At 40.6% G+C, this 19,853-nt stretch overlaps 1 protein-coding gene across 4 annotated transcripts in view; it reads left to right on the top strand.

Annotated features, from left to right (window-relative positions):
- Nucleotides 1–19,853, top strand: part of DIP2C (disco interacting protein 2 homolog C) — a 190,638-nt gene that overhangs the window by 56,060 nt on the left and 114,725 nt on the right. For all 4 annotated transcript variants that reach the window (XM_014945016.1, XM_014945015.1, XM_014945018.1 and 1 more), the window contains 3 exons: nucleotides 1,643–1,753; nucleotides 17,384–17,509; nucleotides 18,362–18,571. In XM_014945016.1, the coding sequence (XP_014800502.1) occupies nucleotides 1,643–1,753; nucleotides 17,384–17,509; nucleotides 18,362–18,571 (447 nt within the window). The remainder of the gene's footprint in view (nucleotides 1–1,642; nucleotides 1,754–17,383; nucleotides 17,510–18,361; nucleotides 18,572–19,853) is intronic.

The following is a 19,853-nucleotide window of genomic DNA, read 5'->3' as shown; positions in this document are numbered from 1 at the left end:
GAATTATTAATCACAATCTGAGTAGAAGGAAATTTATGGATTCACTCTGTCTTTTATGTGCCTATGAGATTTTTACTCCAGTGTGGTTTTTAGCCAACCAGCCACTTCTCCACAGAGTACAAGCATTGCTGATATTCTGGAGATTTATGAGAGAAGCTGTATTTTGGGTTTGGTTTGTTTTCACAAAGAAATAAGTGTGCAAGGCCAACTTAATTTAAAAGATGCTTTCTAAAAGGTCCATTGAAACATAACTGAGACTGGTTGAAGTCAACATAGCATTTTGATGGGTCTGTATTCTACATGTAAACTCTTATCCCTGTCCAACAAGCAGGCATTGAATAGTTCAAAAATAGTAGTGGAGAGGTTTTACATTGTGTTTTAGTAAAGAAAAAAAAAAAAGAATATATTTCCAAGCATTGTTTTGTTGAATCCAGTTTCAATTTATTAGTCATCCCTTTGAATACTTAATTATTAATCATATAATTAAGTAATTTTAACAGATCTTTTTCTACTGTCAACCCTAAGTGCAAGAGGCCAGTTTTACTTCCATCCTTACACATAGTGTGTAGCTACTTTTTAAAGGCAAAAAATATTAGGAAAGAATTAATTTCTTTAGGCACTCCTATTTTTTGCCCCTGTGCATCATAGTGCTTGAGGCTCAGTGCTTTATTAACTTAATGTGTTGCTTACTGGGCCTGTCTGCTCACGTTCTTCTCTGGAAGAGAGCAGGGTAACATATTATGCCACTATTACAGATGCAGGTTTGCTTTCTTTTCCCATTGTTTGTTTGAGTTTTCCTGCTTAAATAATTCACTTCACTCTTCTCTGGAAGTTGTCAAGGAACATTGATTTCTAAAAGAATTTATACACATTGCTGGTGTTAGACCACTGCTGTTGTTGAAGGAGCCTTCAGCAAAATACCTACTTCTTAAAAAAGGCAAATTCACTATGAGAAAGGGATGAATACAAGGTTTGAATCTTACATACTGGATGTTTAGGCCTGGCATGCTGAGATGCTGCAGGTATATATATTATAAGGCAGAGTTATTTTTCTTGTTTTGCTGCAACACATTACTATTTTCAGCCTGGTCTGGTGCAGTTATTGTTTACTTTCTGGCCCTTGGTATCTGAAAATGCCTATAGGTATTAATACAGTTCCCTTCCCAGAGGGTATCTATTTTCCATAGGTTAGTGTTGTGTTGTCACCAGTTGATGCCATCCAACTGCATGAGATAATATGCACTGGCTAAGTCTTTTTAGGAGCTGTTTTTAACCAATTTACAGGAAAGCTTCAAGATCGTTGCAATGATGTCTGCCTTTATTAGCACACTAAAATATTTCCTTAATACTACTTTATGAAAAGTCACCTGTTTGGAAAAAAAAGCCACCACCAAGCTTACTGTCTGTATGCTCTTCTTATGTAGTCTATGGTCCTGGGAAAAGGTTGTCTTAGAGAGAACCAGGAAAATAAACACAACCAGAAGAGTTGACCAGAGGCAAGTGCTGTGTAACCAATTGACATGACATGGTTTCTCTACTGAATGTTCATTTTCTATTTCTAATGTAGGCTGAACTCTTCCTCTCTATTAAGATTCTGAAATTCAATCACAATGAGCTTGTGGGTTTTTTTTTATTATTGCAGGGGTGGACCAGGCATTACCACAAGAACGTCGAACTCCTGTTACTCCGTCCTCTTCCTCTCGATATCACCGTCGCAGGTCCTCAGGGTCACGGGATGAGCGCTATAGATCAGGTAAGTAGAACTGAAGAGCACAAAATTGGAATGAAAATTTGAAGTGGCTGGTTCTGTTGCTGGTTCTGTTCTTTGCTTTTTTAAAAAGAAATTTGTTGTAAACTGTTGAAGTAGCTATGCACAGGAAATATTTGTTGTACGAATATAGAGACACCATTCAAGCATGCAGGAGTGGGGTTACAAAGCCAAGTACATTTGGAATTGAATCTGCCAACAAATATGAAGAGCAACAAGAAAGGCTCCTACAGGGACATCAGCAGCAAAAAGGAGACTAGGGAAAATGTGGGGCCACTGCTGAATGGAGCAGGGAACCGGGTGACAAAGGGCACGGAAAAGGCCAAAATACTTAATGTCTTCTATGCCTGTGGCTTTACTGGTGAGACTTGCTTTCAGGAATCCAAGGTCCCTGAGACCAGAAGGAAGGTCTTGAGCAATTAAAACCTATTTTCAGTGAAGGAGGATCAGGACAGGGAACATTTGAACAAACTGAACGTGTACAAGTCTGTGGGACATGATGGGATGAATCATTGGCCAATGTCATTGTGAGGCCACTCTCAGTTCTTTGAAAGGTTGTGGGAATCGGGGGAGGTTCCTGCTGCAGGCCCTGCTGCCCTGTAAGCACCCTGCTGGGGTGACAGCCAGAGGCCACGGGCTGGTTTGTCTGCCACTGCCTGTCTTGCAGCTGCAGAAAGGGAGCTGTAGACAGCAACACCCACCAACTGTTGTGGCAGAGAGACCCTTGTGAGCGGAGAGTCAGGAGCCAGGGACTGATGGAGACTGTGGAGCAGCCAACTGTGGAAGTTCTGGATTGTGTTTGAGAGATGCATTTTGCTGGATGCAGTCAGACGCATTGTGCTGACACAACTGGAAAATTATAGAGAACTCCTTATTAAGCCTTTTGTAACATATCTCTGATTCATTCCATTAGTCAGAGAGCTTGCCAATCCCATTTAAAGGAAAATGAAATGATAAATGTTGGCAGAGAAAGTTCATGTATGTCCAGACCATTCTGATAAATTTGAAAAACTCCCTTCTCCCCTCAGAAACCTTGGGTTCACACTGTAGATGCTGCCAGTTTTTCGATGAATAATGGTTGTGGGATCTGCATAATAATTCCTTGATATATAAGTTCCTAGGAGCTTCTCCTACATTGCACTATCTGAAATAGTCTGATTTCTACCCAGTATTTTTAAACAGGCAAAAAATGCTGTTCCTGAAATTGTCTAGTTTGTGGGTGTGCAACCCGTGGTCCTCAAACCTCCAGGCTGTGACTCTCCAGAGCAGTTCTGTTAAAAGCATGGGTATTTGACTGTGTGTTGAAAGTGCTTGAGCTGTGCTTGCCCTTTGTAAAGTAAGATGTTGAGTTAGTTTGGGGGTAGGTGAAAGGAGAGACATCATGCGCATCTTCCCCTGATACCTCAGGAGTGCTCTGAGTTGATGTTGCTGCTTCTGGGTTTCAGGTGCTGCCTGCTGCCTTTAGAAAGAAGGTGTTTGTTCAGTGAAATGGTACATAAGGTCCTGCCTTAGGAATAGGATGAAGTGTTGTAATGATATATATAAAAATAATAAGACACAAGCTGTGATGCTGAGAGGAAGAATAAGGAGTTGAGTGCAAAGGGTTGCTTGTTGCTAGTGCAAGAGTCTCATCTTAGGAGGGTCAGGACTACGGTGTAGATTCAGATCTCTCTTGAAAATGCCCTTGGTGTTAACTGGGAAACTTGAAAGTATTTTGGGGGCTTATGGCAGGGCTTTGTGTTCCTTGGTTGCTCTATAGTATGACTCCTCAGCAAGTCACCGTGCTCTCCAGCAAACGGGTTGGAACAGCTACCCCATCTTCACTCACACAAGAGCAGACTGCATGTAGCAAATGTCAGTGAAGGTAAATGTAAACTTCCATTTCAATTTTGAAAAGTTGTCAGAGCATCTTCTTTAGATTTAGGCTCTGATGAGCTTTGCTAAGATACGGTGCAATGTTCCTATCCTGAATTATGTTCTCCCCTTCTGTACATCGCCATTGAGAGATCCAAAGTCTGTTTCTTTCTTGGTCTCCTGACTCGTACTCTCTCTTTCTGCAGGTTACAAGCTTGCAAGTCAGATTTCTTTCTGGTTATCTTGCCTTCAGATTCAGATTTGCTTTAGGTAGAAGCCTTTGTTTCTGTTGTTGTTTTGCTGTGCTTACTATTTCAGCATCTCTGCTCTGATCATATTGTGATTATTAGCTCCTAGCTGTTACCCAGTTTCAGTGCTTGTTATCATATTTGGCACATCTTCTTGGAAAAGGACCAAAACAAAATGAATGCGCAGTCTTTAACCAATAAGTAATTCACTTCTAGGAAAACAATTCCCTTCCTTAGTTTTTTTGCACAATTTATTTCAATTAACATCTGCAAACAAATCCTCTACTCCAACTCTGATCAAAGTCCCTTTCTGTCTCTTCTTGGTAAGGTTTTCCTAATTGGAAGTCTAACATCCTGAAAGTCATCCAACTCTCCTTCCATGCCTTTGCTTTCTACATAAATTTAGATGTCAGCAAAGATTGTTTAATGAACTCTCTTTGGAGACTCAAAATCATTGCTGCCACTAATATCACCTTCAACTTATGCTCTTTTATTATGGAAAATGTCAGACTGTGACATTTTAAATCCCTACCTATTTTCTCACTTCTGTCTTTTTTATTATTATTATTTCATTAATGTTGTAACAGAATTTTTCAGCACTATAATTTTGAAAACCTGGTTTCTGTGATTTTTATATTCTAAATAAAATTGCCTCTAAGTTTATGGAAGCTATTTTTTTAGTAAATGTTCCTGGTACATTTTGTGTTTTAAGATAATTTGATTTTAGAATACAGCCTATATTGGGAATTCAGTCTAATTCTTTAAAACCAGAAAGGTTTAAAATTTCCTGGCTGCTTCTTTTTATACAGGAAGGGATTCTAAAATCACTATGTTCCAAAATGCCAGCTGCTTTGATCATTTTTCATACGTCTAAAGGAACAGATAATGCTATAAGTGTAGTAACTGAATCAGTGCAGGGTTAAGCTATATAATTTACTTCATACAAATGTGGCAGCTAGTTTAGCTGATATTAATTCAAAGGCATTTTTGATTTGTTGACTACTGAATTTAGCAATTCTCTCAGTATTTACTCACTTAGAAACAGTATTTGGAAAGGTTTGCCAAATGTAGTGTTTTTCTCGTAGCAGCTGCCGTTCCTGTGCCTGTGTATAGTGGTGTCTGGGGGCTCAGGATGACACTGAAGCCAAATGCTGCTGTAGGCTGGATCAGTAACTTTTGCCAAGAGGCTTTTCTGGCCAGTGGCTTTTTAGGCAAGAAAATCCAGTCAAAGGAAAACTGGCTTGTACTTCACTTCTGCCTCTGCATGCAGAATAGACATCAGCATCTGTCAGCGCCTGGCTCAAGTGGAGTGACCGCAGAATCGGGCACAGACTTGAGTAGTGTAGATAGACATAGTGGTACCACAGTGGTAGATGTAGCTGCAGGTGGACATACAGCTTTGTTTCCTTAGTGCACTTTAGAAACTGGGTTTCTCAGGTACTTTTGGGAACTGCGTATCTATGGATTTGGTATGGTGTGTTGAGATAAGGAGATAGGAATTATGCGGTTGAGTAAACAAGTAGGTAACCTGAACGGCTTAGCTTTCACAGTCTTACCATGCTGTCTAAATGAACCACGTCCATCAAATACTAAGATTTTCAGAGGATGTAGGCCCTACATGTCTTCCATACAGTCACTAGGGACCTGTTTGCTTTCTGGTAAGCACTGGCTACGCTCATCTTCTGCTAACATTGAATTCCCTCGTAGAAGGACCTGAAGATCCTGCCACCATTATTTAAAATGCCATCGTATAGACTGTCTTGCTTCTGGAAGAACAGTCTTATCGCTTTGGTGCTTAAAATAGTGATCTGTAACCTCTCCACAGCGTAGCCCTGCAGTGGTGCTGCACTGGAGCTTGGCCCCTTGCCTGCGGCTGGCTGTTGTGGTGGCCTGGAGCAGAGCTGGGCTCTACTGCCACGGAAAGGCTGCAGCACAGCACAGCAGCCTCTGCTCCTGTGGCACTTCCTAACCAAATACCCCATGGGGAAACTGGGCAGATCCTCAGGACCAGAAATTGATTTTTTGATCATGATACGTCTCCCCCAGATCTCCTTCAGAGACCTCCAGTACCTGTTTTAACTCCTCTGCAGAGAACAAGTATGTTATCCTCCCTCAACTGGGTGTTCAACATGTGGAGAAATTAAACATCAGATCCTTACCCACTTCATTTTTCCAAAGAAACACTCCTGTGGTCTTCAGATTATGCCAAAACAAAAAGCTTCAGTTCTTCATCCCAGTACTGAAAACCAGAGCACCTTCTCATGTGCCAGGACTTGGCTTTTACCGTTTCCACGCCTGTCAGTAAAAAAACAAAACAAAACAAAAAACAAAACAAAACAAAAAACCAAAAACAAAACCAAAAAAAAAAGGATGACATAAATAGACAAGAAATATGCCCCGATAAAAATTAAAATCTAAAAAAATTAACATTGAATGATAGGGAGTGTGGTATAATATGTTCAAATGCACATGCATGTGTTTGGAATGAGAGAGGGCCTCTTGGCTCTATGATTTCTGCTGTAGAATTCTCCTCTGATGAGGATATGACAGATGGGTTGGGCCAAGTTTATGAAGTCCCTTGTTTCTCATGAGGTCTTCAAGAGGCCATGAAGATGACCAGTGTTCTGCACTGCCTGGAGCAAGTGTAATGCTTAAGAAAAATGGGACCAGCGAGCTCTAAAAACTGAGTTTTCCAGATGTCGGAAATTATGAGGGAGGTAGCAGCAGAAGTGAAATTGCACTGCCTCTATCTCTAAGGGTTCGTGGTGTCCTAGAGGAAAGACCAGCAGATGAGAGCACATGTGCTGCATGAACTATGTGGACAGATTTTGAAAGGCGGTGGATAAGCATAGAGCTGGGAGCTGAGAAATGGAGTATTTTGACAAATACCATATGTGGAATCATCATCTCAGCTGGTAGCATGGAGGAAGGCTACTGCTGGTAAGGAGGTTGTGGTACCTTTCTTCTTCCACTTGCTCCTGCTGATTTTTTTCCCCATACGTTTAACTTCTGAAGATGAGAAAGAAAAAATCAGTCTGGTACACCATTCTTGGAGGGCTGCCAACGTCTGCCCCAGAGATCCCACCACTGCAGAGAACATCTCGTTTTCCAAGCACACTCAGCACTTCTTTTAAAAGACATCTTAATATAGGAGATTTTTGGAGATACGGCCAAAACAAACTCATCCTAGCTACAACTCTCCTGGCTCAAATTCCTGAGCCACCTTTCCCACACTGTGATTCAGTAGGGAAAAGACTGAACAGCTTAAGCTGAGCATGAAATCGTTAGACATCAAAATAAATCACCCCAGGCGAGTTTGAGGGGCATTTGAAATTAAGGGAGCCAGCAATGAAGGAACATTCCCTGTAGACCCAAATCCTAGAGGAGAAGTTGGCAGCAGACCCTCGGTAGCTGAGCTGCTCTGCCCTAGCAGCTTTGGTACGTGCCTTACTGTGTATTTGTTCTCATTCACCATGAGGTAAGTGTGCGTAGGAACCGTAGCAAAGGTTGCTGACATTTTGCATGTTTACAGCTTACCTCATAGCGGCTTTAAGATATATGGATAGCTTATATTTTGCATTTTTGAAAGGACATTCAAGATCTCATTCTGCAAACTTGCCAGAACTGACAAAAAGAATTACAGTGTGAGAATATAAGAGTTGTAGCCCATGGTAGAGGAAAGGACAGAATGGGAAGATTGAGGAATCGTTTTAATGAACCCTTATAATCTAAGATTACTCCAGAGAACAAGGAGAAAGAAAAATATGATGAATGTGCTATATATCAAGACATGACTGCATATATATATATTAAGGTGGCTCATCATAAAACAAAAAATTTATTAACCCTTCAGTGAATGCGGGATACTTGGAAATGTTAATCTGAGTTAATTAATCTGGCTATAGACACACTTATTCAGAAATTAATTAATCTCCTATTTGATTTAGCTTACTTACAAACTTAATTTCAAGCTACAACTCAATCAGGACAAAAAAGAGGTTGAAGAATAACTTTTGCAAATATGTAATTTATATGACCACATCCTTGCTTTTGACCCAGCAGAAAAATTTTTAAGGATAATTGCAGAACTCTTGAGGAAAATTACTCAAGGATCTCCGGAGAGAAACAAATAGAAAGTTGATTTACTTCAGATCACATAATAAGGGGGCCTGAGATGAAGTCACTATGTGAAGCTGACTTCCAGATCGCATTACAAATGAGATAATAAATAAATGGAGGGATGGAAATTATTAGTGGGAGGCTTGCATGTTGTTTTTTTATTTCACGTATGAGTAGAGTTAATATAGTTTTAGATCTTAGAGTTTAGAGAAAAACATTTTAAAATCAGCTTTTTCATAATAGCTGAAGAATCCAAAGTAAAGCAAAAACTATACCTTTCAGCAAAACTAGCAGTGGAGTCACAAAGAGTTCAGTCTTCTGTGTTGGTGTCCTCTGTCTCCATCGCAGACCATCCATAACCTCTGTGTTTCGCAGCCTGCCCGTAGAGCTTTCCCAGCTGCCTGTTCAGCTGTCACCCTCCTTCCACCCAGAACTATGGATTATGGCCACTGCCATCCCAAGTGGGAGATGACAGCCATGCTTTTCTTCTTTAGACTTGAGCTTTCTGAGCCCACAAGAACATACAGTGCTTCTGGCTTCTTCACGTGTGCCCCAGGAGCTGAGGGGCAGCTTCCCGGGAACTGAACGATGGCACCGCACAGCCCGTGTGGAGCACAGGGACCACCGTGTCCTGCTCCAGGGGAGTTCGTTGGCTGCAGCATCCTAGATTTGCCTTTTCCAACGGCAGGTTTGCAGGAGTGCAGATGTTTTCTAAAACCATGACTTTTCATGGTCAAAAATTGCGCAGGTCAACAAAATTTGGCACCGAATTCATGAAAAGTCAGCAGAACTTTCCCCAGCACGTATCCCCAGTTCCTGGTAAAAACAGGCCCAATTTATAGAGTTTAAACATCTCAGAGACTGAAACTTACACACTTAAATTGTTTTTGAAACAGCTTATTTCTCTTTGTAACCTCCACAGCCCTCCTATAAATGAGTGTTGTCTTAGAGCAGATGTTCTTGCATTCAGTCAAGTATTCCCTGTGTTTGTTGTGAATGCCATATTTCAGAATTAATAGCACACCTGCTTGCAGCTGGAGAGAAATTAGGTGTCACACTGTTTGGGCTATGTGCTTTGCTGTCTTAATACCCAGAGAGATTGTGAAAATATTCTGAAACTGCTTCATTATAGCATCACCCACAGCAAAGATCCATTATTATATGGACTCACTTACTTTCACATTCCCAGGGGTGAGATGATTTTCCAAGGACTGATCTGTGTTGGATAAACACAGCAATTTTTATGAAATCACTTGCCCTGTATCTGCCTGGAAATAAGTCAGTGCTGTCAGCCCAGGACAGTCAAAAGACAAAGCCTAACTGTAATCTGCTCTGATGATACCACATCTACCGTGTCTCACCCTATTTAGTATGTCCTGATTGCATTTCCAATAGATGTAGCTACCAAATTATCTCTACTCAGAGTATTTGCAGGCCACGTATTAGGAAATGAATTCTCAGTATATCCTTCGTTTCCATGGTAGCTACAACAAAGGTCTGATTAAACTCATAAGAGACTTTCATGCTTTCAACTACTAGTTTCCTGTAAGGCAGCAATTGCCAACCTTTCCTCTGTATAATTACTTAACGTGCTATTGCTGTACTTAGCATTGCCTTATCCAGAATTTTCAGCCTAAATTCACCTTTGATAGGGCTGGTTTGATAGTGCTGTTTCCCCCTCCTATCAGTTGCTCCAAGGCTGTTAGGATTCTTCCATTGCACTATGTGTTGATGCCCTCTTGCCTCCTGCAAGCCGCCTCTCCGCATGTTCTTCCAACTGTTTTCCTTGATGCCACCCCAGATGCTGGCTTCCCTGAGACACAGACTTATTTGTGGTTTTACTTATTTGTTAAATGTCTGACTTCAGGGCTGATACTCTACTGCAATATAAATAAGACATAAATATGTATTATATGTACATAAATAACCTCTTATTAAAAATCATTTGGCATTCTCAACTCATTAGTGCAGAGCATCAACCTTCTTGATCTTAATAATTTGCCATTCTGTGAGCGAGTCACTTGTGTTTGTGGATTCTCCTGTAAAAAGCAAGGATGCTGAACCTTCTCAGGGTAGCTCAGACCTGTCCTGCTCCCAGTTGTATCATCGTGTCACCAGGAATTGGCTACTAAAGCAAAGAAAGAAAGAAAGAAGTTTCCAAAGGCTAAATCAAAAAAAAAAAAGGGAAAACCAAAAATAGCTCAGGGGAGAGGAATTGCATAAGGCAAAAGGAACAAACAGATGAAATGGGTGAATTCAGATCACATCTAGATATGTCTTCCAGCATTTTTGTTCTTCCAGGGGTAAGTCCCCTGGAGGGATGGAAGTACCATTACTTCAGAACTGGAAAACCAGACTGCAGAAGATTGTAGGGACTCTGTTAGATAATTCTGCATCTGTACAGCAAAAATTTGGCAACAGCTTGTTTTTCCATATTTGTGTTTCTTGAACAGCTGGTGATTGGGTATCAAGGCTTTATAATTACTGGGAAACTGATGACTCGAGCAAAAACAACAGAAGTAATATTTTTTCTGAAACATAGGTAGAAACAGACTTCTACTATCTTGATTCTAGCGATGTACAACTCCTATCTACAGCAAGCCTAATTTCTTGTCTTAAAAATAAACAGGGCCGCGTGATAAATTAGATGCAAGAGAACTACTTGACACACAACTGCAAGAGCTGATTTAAGTACAAAAGAAGACGCTGTTTTTCTTTTGTGTGCTGAGGCATTTTATGCAAGGAAGGGGTGTGAGGAACAGTTTTATAATGTGGAAATTTTTAATGTAGCTGATGCTTACCATGGGAGGAGCGCCCTGTTTTGTGATCCATGCAGAACTAACACCCAGATCCCTGATCCGTGAGGAGGTATCACTTTGCTTACAGTATGTTGAGTGTTTGACATGCCTATGGAGCAAATGCAGCTAATACTGAGTGAAGGAAGCTGCTGAGGCATGTTAAACTCATACAGGAAAAAACTTCTAGCAGCCCCTCCGCGTTGAGGAAGAATGCAACTGTAATTTGTTTAATAGGCATTTGTTTTTTAAAAAAGAGCTGAACAAAAAGCAGATAACTTGTTCTCCTGCTAAAAGCTGTATAAGTCTGTGGGAGGACTAGGAATATGTAGAATATTTCAAACGTCTCAGCCACAGTTCAGAGCTTCGAAGGACACTGTGTCTGGCCCAAGTAAGGAATGGGGCGTCCCTGTTGATGGGGTGTAAGGGAAAGGCGAGTCAGGATTGTGCTCCATGCCAAATGAGGATGCACGCCTCACAAGAGCGCTCTTCCAGCAGCTGTAGAGAAATGTGAGATACTGCAGCATGGCTCCATGTATGGACCAGGAAATGGCTGACCTTCTTCATCGCACAACAATTGCTTTCTTGCTTCAGAAAAGGCAGGCTGGTTGGCTTTTGGATTTCACCTGAGACTAGAAGGTTCCTCCATACTGCCTTCCCCAAAGTAAATAGCTACGAGAAGACGGCTTGTCACAGAGGAAACTTGCCACTTATTATCAATACACATACATTTGTGTAAGGAGGAGAGAAATTACGTTCTACAGAAAAGACTTCAGTAGAAGTTCAGAAGAGACTTTTGCTATCCCAGAGCCAACACAAACCAGATTAAAACTCCTGGCCAGGCTCGCTTTCTATGTGCCGACCAAACCACTGACTAAAAAATGTAATTGTCATGTCTCCTCCCCCCCCCCCAGGCGTCAAGATTTTCAAATAAGATACCCACATGCAAATCTATTACCATGGAAAACTATTACCATTGTGTTTCAGGCCAGATCCAAAACAGGAAAGTTTCCTAACATAAAAAAAAATTATTTTCTCGTTCCCCCCCCCCCCCCCCCCCCAATTACATTTCAGGTCATCAAAAATGTATGGAATAAAAGATTAAACAACACCATGAAAAAGGAGTAAACAGTATTAACATTCTGTAGTTAACAGTGTTTGCTTCTGTATTTCTGGGCATTATTATTCCACCTTTGAATGTGTGCACCCAGTCATGGTTCCCACTTATCAGCAGTTAGTACAGTGATCTTCCAAACATCTTCTTTCACCCAGTTCTCCCTGTTAAGAATAGGTTGCTCCTTCCCACGTCGCCACGCATTGAAAATGAGGGCAGGCTCATCCCCCCGGCACGGCTATGTGCCCACCACCCACTCTCCAGTCCCCCCTGGTTTGTTGTGCCGGTGGGATCCCACCGGAGCAGTGTTCCAGCGCAAGCAGGGTGTCACTTTGTCCCACAGAAACAGAGATGGGCTTTCTCCCTTCTCCACACATGATGGAATGCACTGGTGTGTTAAACATGCAGCCATTAGATCACAGTGAGGGGTAAAGCTGGGAAAGACCATGGAGAACACGGTGTCTGTATGAAGCTGTGTAGTAATGTATAGTGGTGGGTTGGGTTTTTTTTCCTAAGCCTTTTCAGTTAAACAAGGAGCACAACATTGTGCCAACTTATGAGATAAACCAGATGAAAAGAGTGACTGCAGTAGGAGGAGCACCTCCTGGGAAAGCTGGGCAGATGAGGGATTTACCTCTATTGGAAATAAGTGAGAGTTTCTTATTGTGGAGCACAGCCATGGGTCATCACTCTGGGAGTCTGAGCTTATGGCCCTTTATTCTCTATGCCAGTTTTAATTTCTCTGCCCTTTTTTTTGAGGCCTCATCTCTTGTTTAATAGATCGTTAGCTCTTTGAAGAGAAACTTTCTCTTTACAAAATTCTTGTTTTTACAGTTCCACTTCCTTTGTATTTCACCTACTGACTTTGCTTCTAGAAGAACTCTTCCCCTCTCTGTCTTGTCATAGAAAGTAAAGAGAGACAATAAACAAATAAAAATGCTTGAATACAACAGAGAAAAGACTGGGGACAGAGCTGTTTTGTCTGAAGTTTGCTAAGTATTATCAGGCAGCCTGTAAGAAATCTGTGTCAGGTTGAATACTGAACACCAGGTTGATTGCAGAAGTGCAGGTTAAGCAATTAGCTTTCCCAGGTGTGTTTCTTTATTCTTTCCCTTTTATTGATTCCTTGAGCATAAGCTTACAAATTGGATTCAACGTATGGTTGACTAACCTAAAACAGTGGAGGATAATAGCAGATAAGGATCTGTGCGTTGGTTCCTACTACTGTAGGTAGAGGTGGTGATATTTTCCTTTATGCTCTGGATTTTCCATTGAGACTTTCTTGTGGAAAGCCAGGTGGGAAGACTATAAAGATTTTGTTACCTATGGGAGTGCTTTAAAGGGTCAGGACCTGGAGTCGTTTTATCAGCTGTAACAGTGTAGTTAGAATGTCACAGACTTGTACATGAAAGAACGTTTTGCCTAAAAGCATTTTCTTTCCACTTAGACCCAGGATTTTTCAGAAGGCTTGAGTACAACTACATCAAAGTATTATCTGTGTTTGAAACTCTATCAGAAGTTTATAGTAGGTGATAAATTGTAACATGCCATACTATGAGGAAAGAGAGGAGAGGTGACTTTTTCTTGGGTTTTGAGTTGGTTTTTTTTTTTTTTTTTTAATTAATGAAAGCTCCTAACTGTGTGGCATTTCTGGACAAAATCTTCATATGTGAATTTTTTTTTCAGGAAAATCTAACAAATCTGTGTTTTAAAGCATTGGTCAATCACAATATGATGAATTCAGTTAGCCTGAATATGCCAGGGTAGATTGAGAAGACAGTTCAGACACTTTCGTCAGACCTGCAATATAAGGGGCATCACCCTGCCAGAGCTGGTTTGAAATTCTAATGTGATGTTCTCTGCTGATGCTCTGTGTGGTATGTGGAGAATACAAATTGCATTGTGCTGATGGGATTCAGGAGGATAAGCAGTTTTGTTTCCCAACAGAACTTCAATATGTCTTCTTACCCTCATTGTACTTTCTCCCAGTGTGTATCACAAATGTGGTTTCCTTTCTTTAGTGAACAAGAAGCTTCCAATTACTATTGTATAAATTCCTATTACAAGTTTCCTTGTATTTTTTCAGTAGCTGCTCAGGACAGATTGTGGGCAGGCAGTGGGGGAGAATGGATCACATATTATATGATGGACACCATTGCCCATCTTTCACCAAGATAAGGGCAAAGAGCTACCTACCATATTCTTGCTCAGATTGATGAGGAGCAAATCACCAGGGTCACCCTTTGGTGAGGGATGTGTGGTTCAGTTTAGGTTTAAAGCCATGCTTCATAAAACTATGTAAAGAGATTATTAGTTGTATTTTGGCTAACTTTTCTTGTGATACATTAGCAAAGCTGGCAAGTTGGCTAGTAGATCAGAAAAGCAAAGCTAAAATGTAGAGAAAAGCACAGTATGTGTATGGAAAGTGCACACCTGAAGCTGATGTTTGGTGGGAAAAAACCTGCCTCATCTTCCTGTCTTGCTGTGGTTACGGGATGGATGTTGTAACCTGCAAGTTGTTCTCAAGTGTAGTACTTAAGTATCAGTCTGGCTTTCCCTCACCCCTCTGATTTCACAATACTTAGGACCTGGTCTCTAGGTATGAATGGCTTGAAAGCTGTTCATTAGTTTAACAAGTCTAACTCTGTACAAGACTGTCAAAATATGTTGAAGAGCATCTTCAGAACCCATCAATAAGCTTTCATTCAAAAAGAAGGCCATGCAAACTCATTCTTTATCTAATCTTCAGCCTTTCTTTGTATGCTTAGAGATACTTCAAGAGCTTTATTCCTGGGAGAGAACATTTTGAAAAGATTTTTCATCCAGGCTTGACTGTTTCTACTGCCTTTTTTTCCTTTCCCCCTAAGAGCCTGATACTCTTGCTTTTGCTGCAGCATCTCTGGACTGTCTGTCCTCAGTCTTTTCTAGACATGTGACCCGGTTTTGGGGTTTTTTGGTACTCTGAGTAATGCCTTTACAATGGTTGTCCTTGCAGGCTGGGCTGTGAGCAGGTGTGCATGTTCCTTCTCCCCAGTCAGCTTCCCTCTTGTTTATTCAGAAATTCTTATCTTTTCTATTGGTTTTGCTTTCCTGTGGGGTTTTGATATTTTTTTTTTTTTAGTAATCTATAGTTTGGTTTATTCCGCAGTAACCCATTACAAATAAACATATCAGACATGTTCTTTTTAAGAAAACAATTAAATTCCTGGACTCCCGTGGACTCATTTGAAAATCAAAACCCCACAGAGTGTTTTTTAATTAAGTTGATCAGTTTAACTGCTTACATTAAAAAAGAAATCAAAGGATTCACAGTTACAATTCGGTGTCCAGCTGTCACTAAGCATTTTAATAATGATTTTCTGTCAGCTGTCTCCTTTAAAAAACTTTTGAAGAATTTGAGTTACACATCATCTCTCTCCTGATACAGTAAATAACAATCCTAAATGCAACAATATAGAAATAATTCTTCCTGTCTTGATCAGCAAAATTAATTGTCTTCCAAAAATTGCTGTAGAGTTTGATTTTTTTTTTTTAAGGGAAAGCTCATTTTCTGCTGCTTGATAACTAATTGCTATCCTTTGAAGGAAAACCAAGAATTTTACCTGTTTGTTGGATAAGAAACACGAACTATTAGTGAGCATGTTCAGTCCTGTATTGGTTATCAGCATTGGTGTGGAGTGAGCAGGTAGGAATTTATCTTGGGGACATGCTGTTTGGTAAAGACTTACATTGTTTATTTTCTTAGCCTGACACTTTACACATAAACTTTTCATCAGGTTTTAATTATAAGAAAGACCTTCAACCTTCTACTTTAAAATAATGACTTGACAGGAGAGAAATAGTTTTCTGGTTTGATGTTAGCGTTGCAATCTTCCTCCGGTTTGGTCTGTCAGCCACACAGTTCTTTTATCTTTTGAGTGTGCTTTTCCAGCTCTGCTGTTTGCTTTTCTTGCTTTGCTTTTGCTGACGTGCTCATCCTCTTCATGATATAAAACAAAAGCAAGAAACAACCCACAGAAGCAGCTGATATCGTTCTTTTTCCTTAGACTTACTCTTCCCTACAGTCTTTCCACTGAGAGGTGCTTAAACCCTGGCAGAAGATAGGGAATGCTACTATTAAAAATGAGACATTGTGGCTTATGAGAAGAGTGTATCATCTAGTGCTTCTAGTCATCCTTCCTAGTTGTTACTTAAATTGAGTTACTTACACTGATGTGATCCATCCAGCAACTCTTTAAATAAATAAATATATACACTCTTCTCTTTCCTGTTGCCTGTTCAGAGCTGCCACCACCTTGCCAAAGGAGCAGGCAACAGGCTGTGTGCTGCCAAGCCAGCCTACAAGGGTGGTCTTCAAACAAAGTTAGCAGCAGAAGCGGGATCGCTCTGGATTAAACCTGCTTCACTGTGCTCCTGCTTGGCAAATGGGAACAGCTAAACAGTGCACACAACCTGCTGCCTTCTCTACAGGTGACTAATGGCACGTGTAATGTGCCTCTAGTGTGTGCCAGGTGGCCAGTGTGTGGCAACTTCTTTAACCGTAAGTGGCTTTTTTTGGCTGCCGTGTGTTTTGCATAGTCTCCTCATGTGCGTCTTGTCCCAAACCCATAGAAATAGGCAGACAAATAGTGCAAGGTAGTCATCTAAAGGAAGACTTATTTCAATGTATAGTTAACAGTAGTAATTAAAAGATTTGCACAAAACAAAGTAATTAATCAAAATGTGTCGCTAGTGTCTTTTAGACATGATAAATGGCCTTTTTCAGACTTGGGGAGGTGGTGAAAGGTAGACAAGCTCTTCCCTGTGGATGCCCCCATGGAGAAGGGATCTGTTGAATGCTTTGGAGCGGGCTGGTGTGAGCTGTGTGTAGCACACGCCTGCGGAGCACAAGGCCTTGTGCTTTTTATTCTCATTCCACCTCAGGCCAACCCAACCTAATACTTACTTTTCTGTGAATAACGCCAAGTGAAGGAGGCAAGAGGAGGATCTGGGGATGAGAGACCGGCTTTCTGTTGTGACATTTCACATACCTCTCACCTTTGAAGCACATGTTCCTGTTCACTTAGTCTGTGTGACTTTTTGGTAAATTGGAAACCTTATTCATTTAAAAAACAGGCAATGTTAATACACCACACTGTTGCTGAGAACAGTGATGGTTGCTGAAGAAACAGCTCTTGGTTAAAGAGAGGTTTGCTCTGGGGAAGCAGAGTTCCTGCTTTTCAAATACTGCAACACTGTTCTAGGAATATCATACAGCTCGAAGGGCTTGTTTGTTGGTACAGCACTTTTCACTATAGCTGCTTTTTCTACAGCGAGAAAAACTCACTCAGATCAGATCAGTCTGAGATCCCATGTGCTCCTGGCCTTTCATCATTCGACGCGTGTTGTGGGCCTGCCCGGCATACACATGAACCTGTGTCCCGGTGCACAAGCAGACAGCTGGCTTCTGTACGAACACTAGCTTGAAATCTCTCTTTTTTTCCAGATGTCCACACAGAAGCAGTTCAGGCAGCCCTTGCTAAACATAAAGAAAGGAAAATGGCCGTCCCCATGCCCTCAAAACGACGTTCATTGGTGGTGCAAACATCAATGGATGCCTACACGCCTCCAGGTGAGAAACTCTGTGTATTTTATGATAATTTTAAAAGTGGTTCTTTGTGCTGCTATGAACTAATAATCTGCTTGCATAGATAGTAATGGAGTGTCATCTGAAACACACTGAGAATAACATTGAGGTATGTTTGAAGAGGAGAAGGTGAACTGAGTGGTTGGAAAGTCAACTGGAGCAGTTTGCATGATTGCTTTGGCCTTGATGGTACCTCAACTTGCATCAGTCCTTTTGGTCTTAGGAGAACCTAGCTATGGACAACTTGACATATTTTCTGGGACTCAAAGTTCCTTTCAAGTTTCTAGTTTATTCCCTAACGCTGTAGTGGAACATTGTCTTTACAATTAGTTGTGCCATTCCTTTTCACATTTATCTGCTCTTTTACCTGCTAGACTGTGAAAATACTTCACATCTCATGGATTCTTATACTCGCTGAATCCAGCTGGTACTCCATTCCTCACTGAGGGGTGGGCTTTCTACAACTGGAAAAGTTTTTCACATACTTTGTGGAGGGAACTTGGGAAAGTATCTCGGGTATTCTGTAATGTTAATACGTGGTTGGAGATTTTCAAAGATTCTCAAGCCACATTATAAAGGAAGATTCTTTAATTATCCTTATTTTTGTACAATAATACATAAGCCACGGCATTAAAGCAGGAAAGCTCTCTTGCTGCACAGTTAGCAACTGACTTTGTTTCAGGCCTTTCAGTATTAGAGACTGTTCTTGCTATGTTTGCCTACCTTCATGCGTTTTTCTTACTGGCAGTTATCTTTAGCTTTATAATATGAACGTGTTTATTTCTATTAAGAAAACCCAAAAGCACTGCAAGTTAACAGGCTGTTTTTAATTACTAGATACTTCTTCTGGTTCAGAAGATGAAGGCTCCGTACAGGGCGACTCCCAGGGAACTCCCACCTCAAGTCAGGGGAGTATAAACATGGAACATTGGATCAGTCAAGCAATCCATGGCTCTACCACGTCAACCACTTCCTCCTCCTCGACGCAAAGTGGAGGCAGTGGTGCTGCACACAGACTAGCTGATGTTATGGCTCAAACACATATAGGTTAGTATATGGACATTTTGAATATGTCCAGTTTAACATGAATTTTGTCTCTCACATTCAGCTGATGCTGCTATATGAAGTCTTCTGAAAGTCTTTCCTGTGTGTTTTCTTCTTTCCTTTTTTTCTATTTATAGGTATTATATGGAGAGATAGTCCTAATTTTGTGGGGAAAAAAAAAAAAAGGTAGCAATTTCGATTTGGGGGTAAACTTACACTGTGACAAAGAGGGTCTGGCTGTTGGCTCCCAAATATCTTAAAATGTATAGTTGCATGACTTCCATTACTTAGCACTAAAAAGGTCTCTGTAGGATCCATCTTTAAGGAAAATTGGTGCATGCAGCATTAGGGATTGCTTGCATACGAGTTTCCCCTACTGCTGCACCACTTTAATTACATAGTTTGAGTGATTTTTGATGATTATGTTAACAGTAGGTCCTCTTAAACATACTTGGGCTGGGACATCTAGCTATTACAATCCTTGGGAAAGACTGCTATGTATCTTCAGAGAAGGGAGCTGTTATTATTAGTAGTAGCTTGTTTATATGCTTTGGAAAGATCCTAGGAAGTCAAAGCTTTCTTTCCATTAGGGCTAAGCTTCACAGACATTAATTATTTCTGAATATTGTGCCATTGACATTAGTCTTCATTAAAATGAGGCAGCTATTCGATTAGACACGTAGAAAGCAAAGCTTGTTTTTGCTTCATTTTCCAGTAATGGCTGTTTATCATATGAAGCATCTGCTTTGGGTGCATTCGAGCTGGGGCTTACATCTTGGGTTTCCTCACTGAAAATGTGTTGGAACCCATGTTGGAACAGATAAAACAACCTTGCTACTGTTCTACTACACATATGAAATGCAGTTTCATGTGACTGTTCCTCAACTGATCGTTCCTTTTCCAGTGTATGTAATGAGATACATGAAAGCATCTGAAATGTTCCTGATTTTATGTGCTGGACCAGTAGTCTGTATCCCTTTTTTTTACTCTGAGTGTAGCTTGATGTAACACCTGTATTTTCAGATAAGTGATCCTCTCACCATGGTCTGGAATTGCTGAATTGCAGTCAGAGGAAGAATTCCTGTTGTATTCTTAAATTCATGCTAAATGAATAGTTTAGAACCTTGTTTTAGAAACACATATACTTCTGAACACATTAATCATTGCATTTGGTTATTTTCTGTGACTTCATCTTGAAATGCTAGAGGAAATTATAGCATAGAGAATTAAATTTATCCAAACTCTAAAAGGTTGCATTACTCACACACCAAGTCTTAATGTGTCT

This window comes from Calidris pugnax, unplaced genomic scaffold (genome assembly GCF_001431845.1).
Source record: "Calidris pugnax isolate Ruff unplaced genomic scaffold, ASM143184v1 scaffold54, whole genome shotgun sequence".
Taxonomy (NCBI): domain Eukaryota; kingdom Metazoa; phylum Chordata; class Aves; order Charadriiformes; family Scolopacidae; genus Calidris; species Calidris pugnax.
Note: the sequence above shows the minus strand (reverse complement) of the source record. Positions and strands in the feature narration are given on the sequence as shown.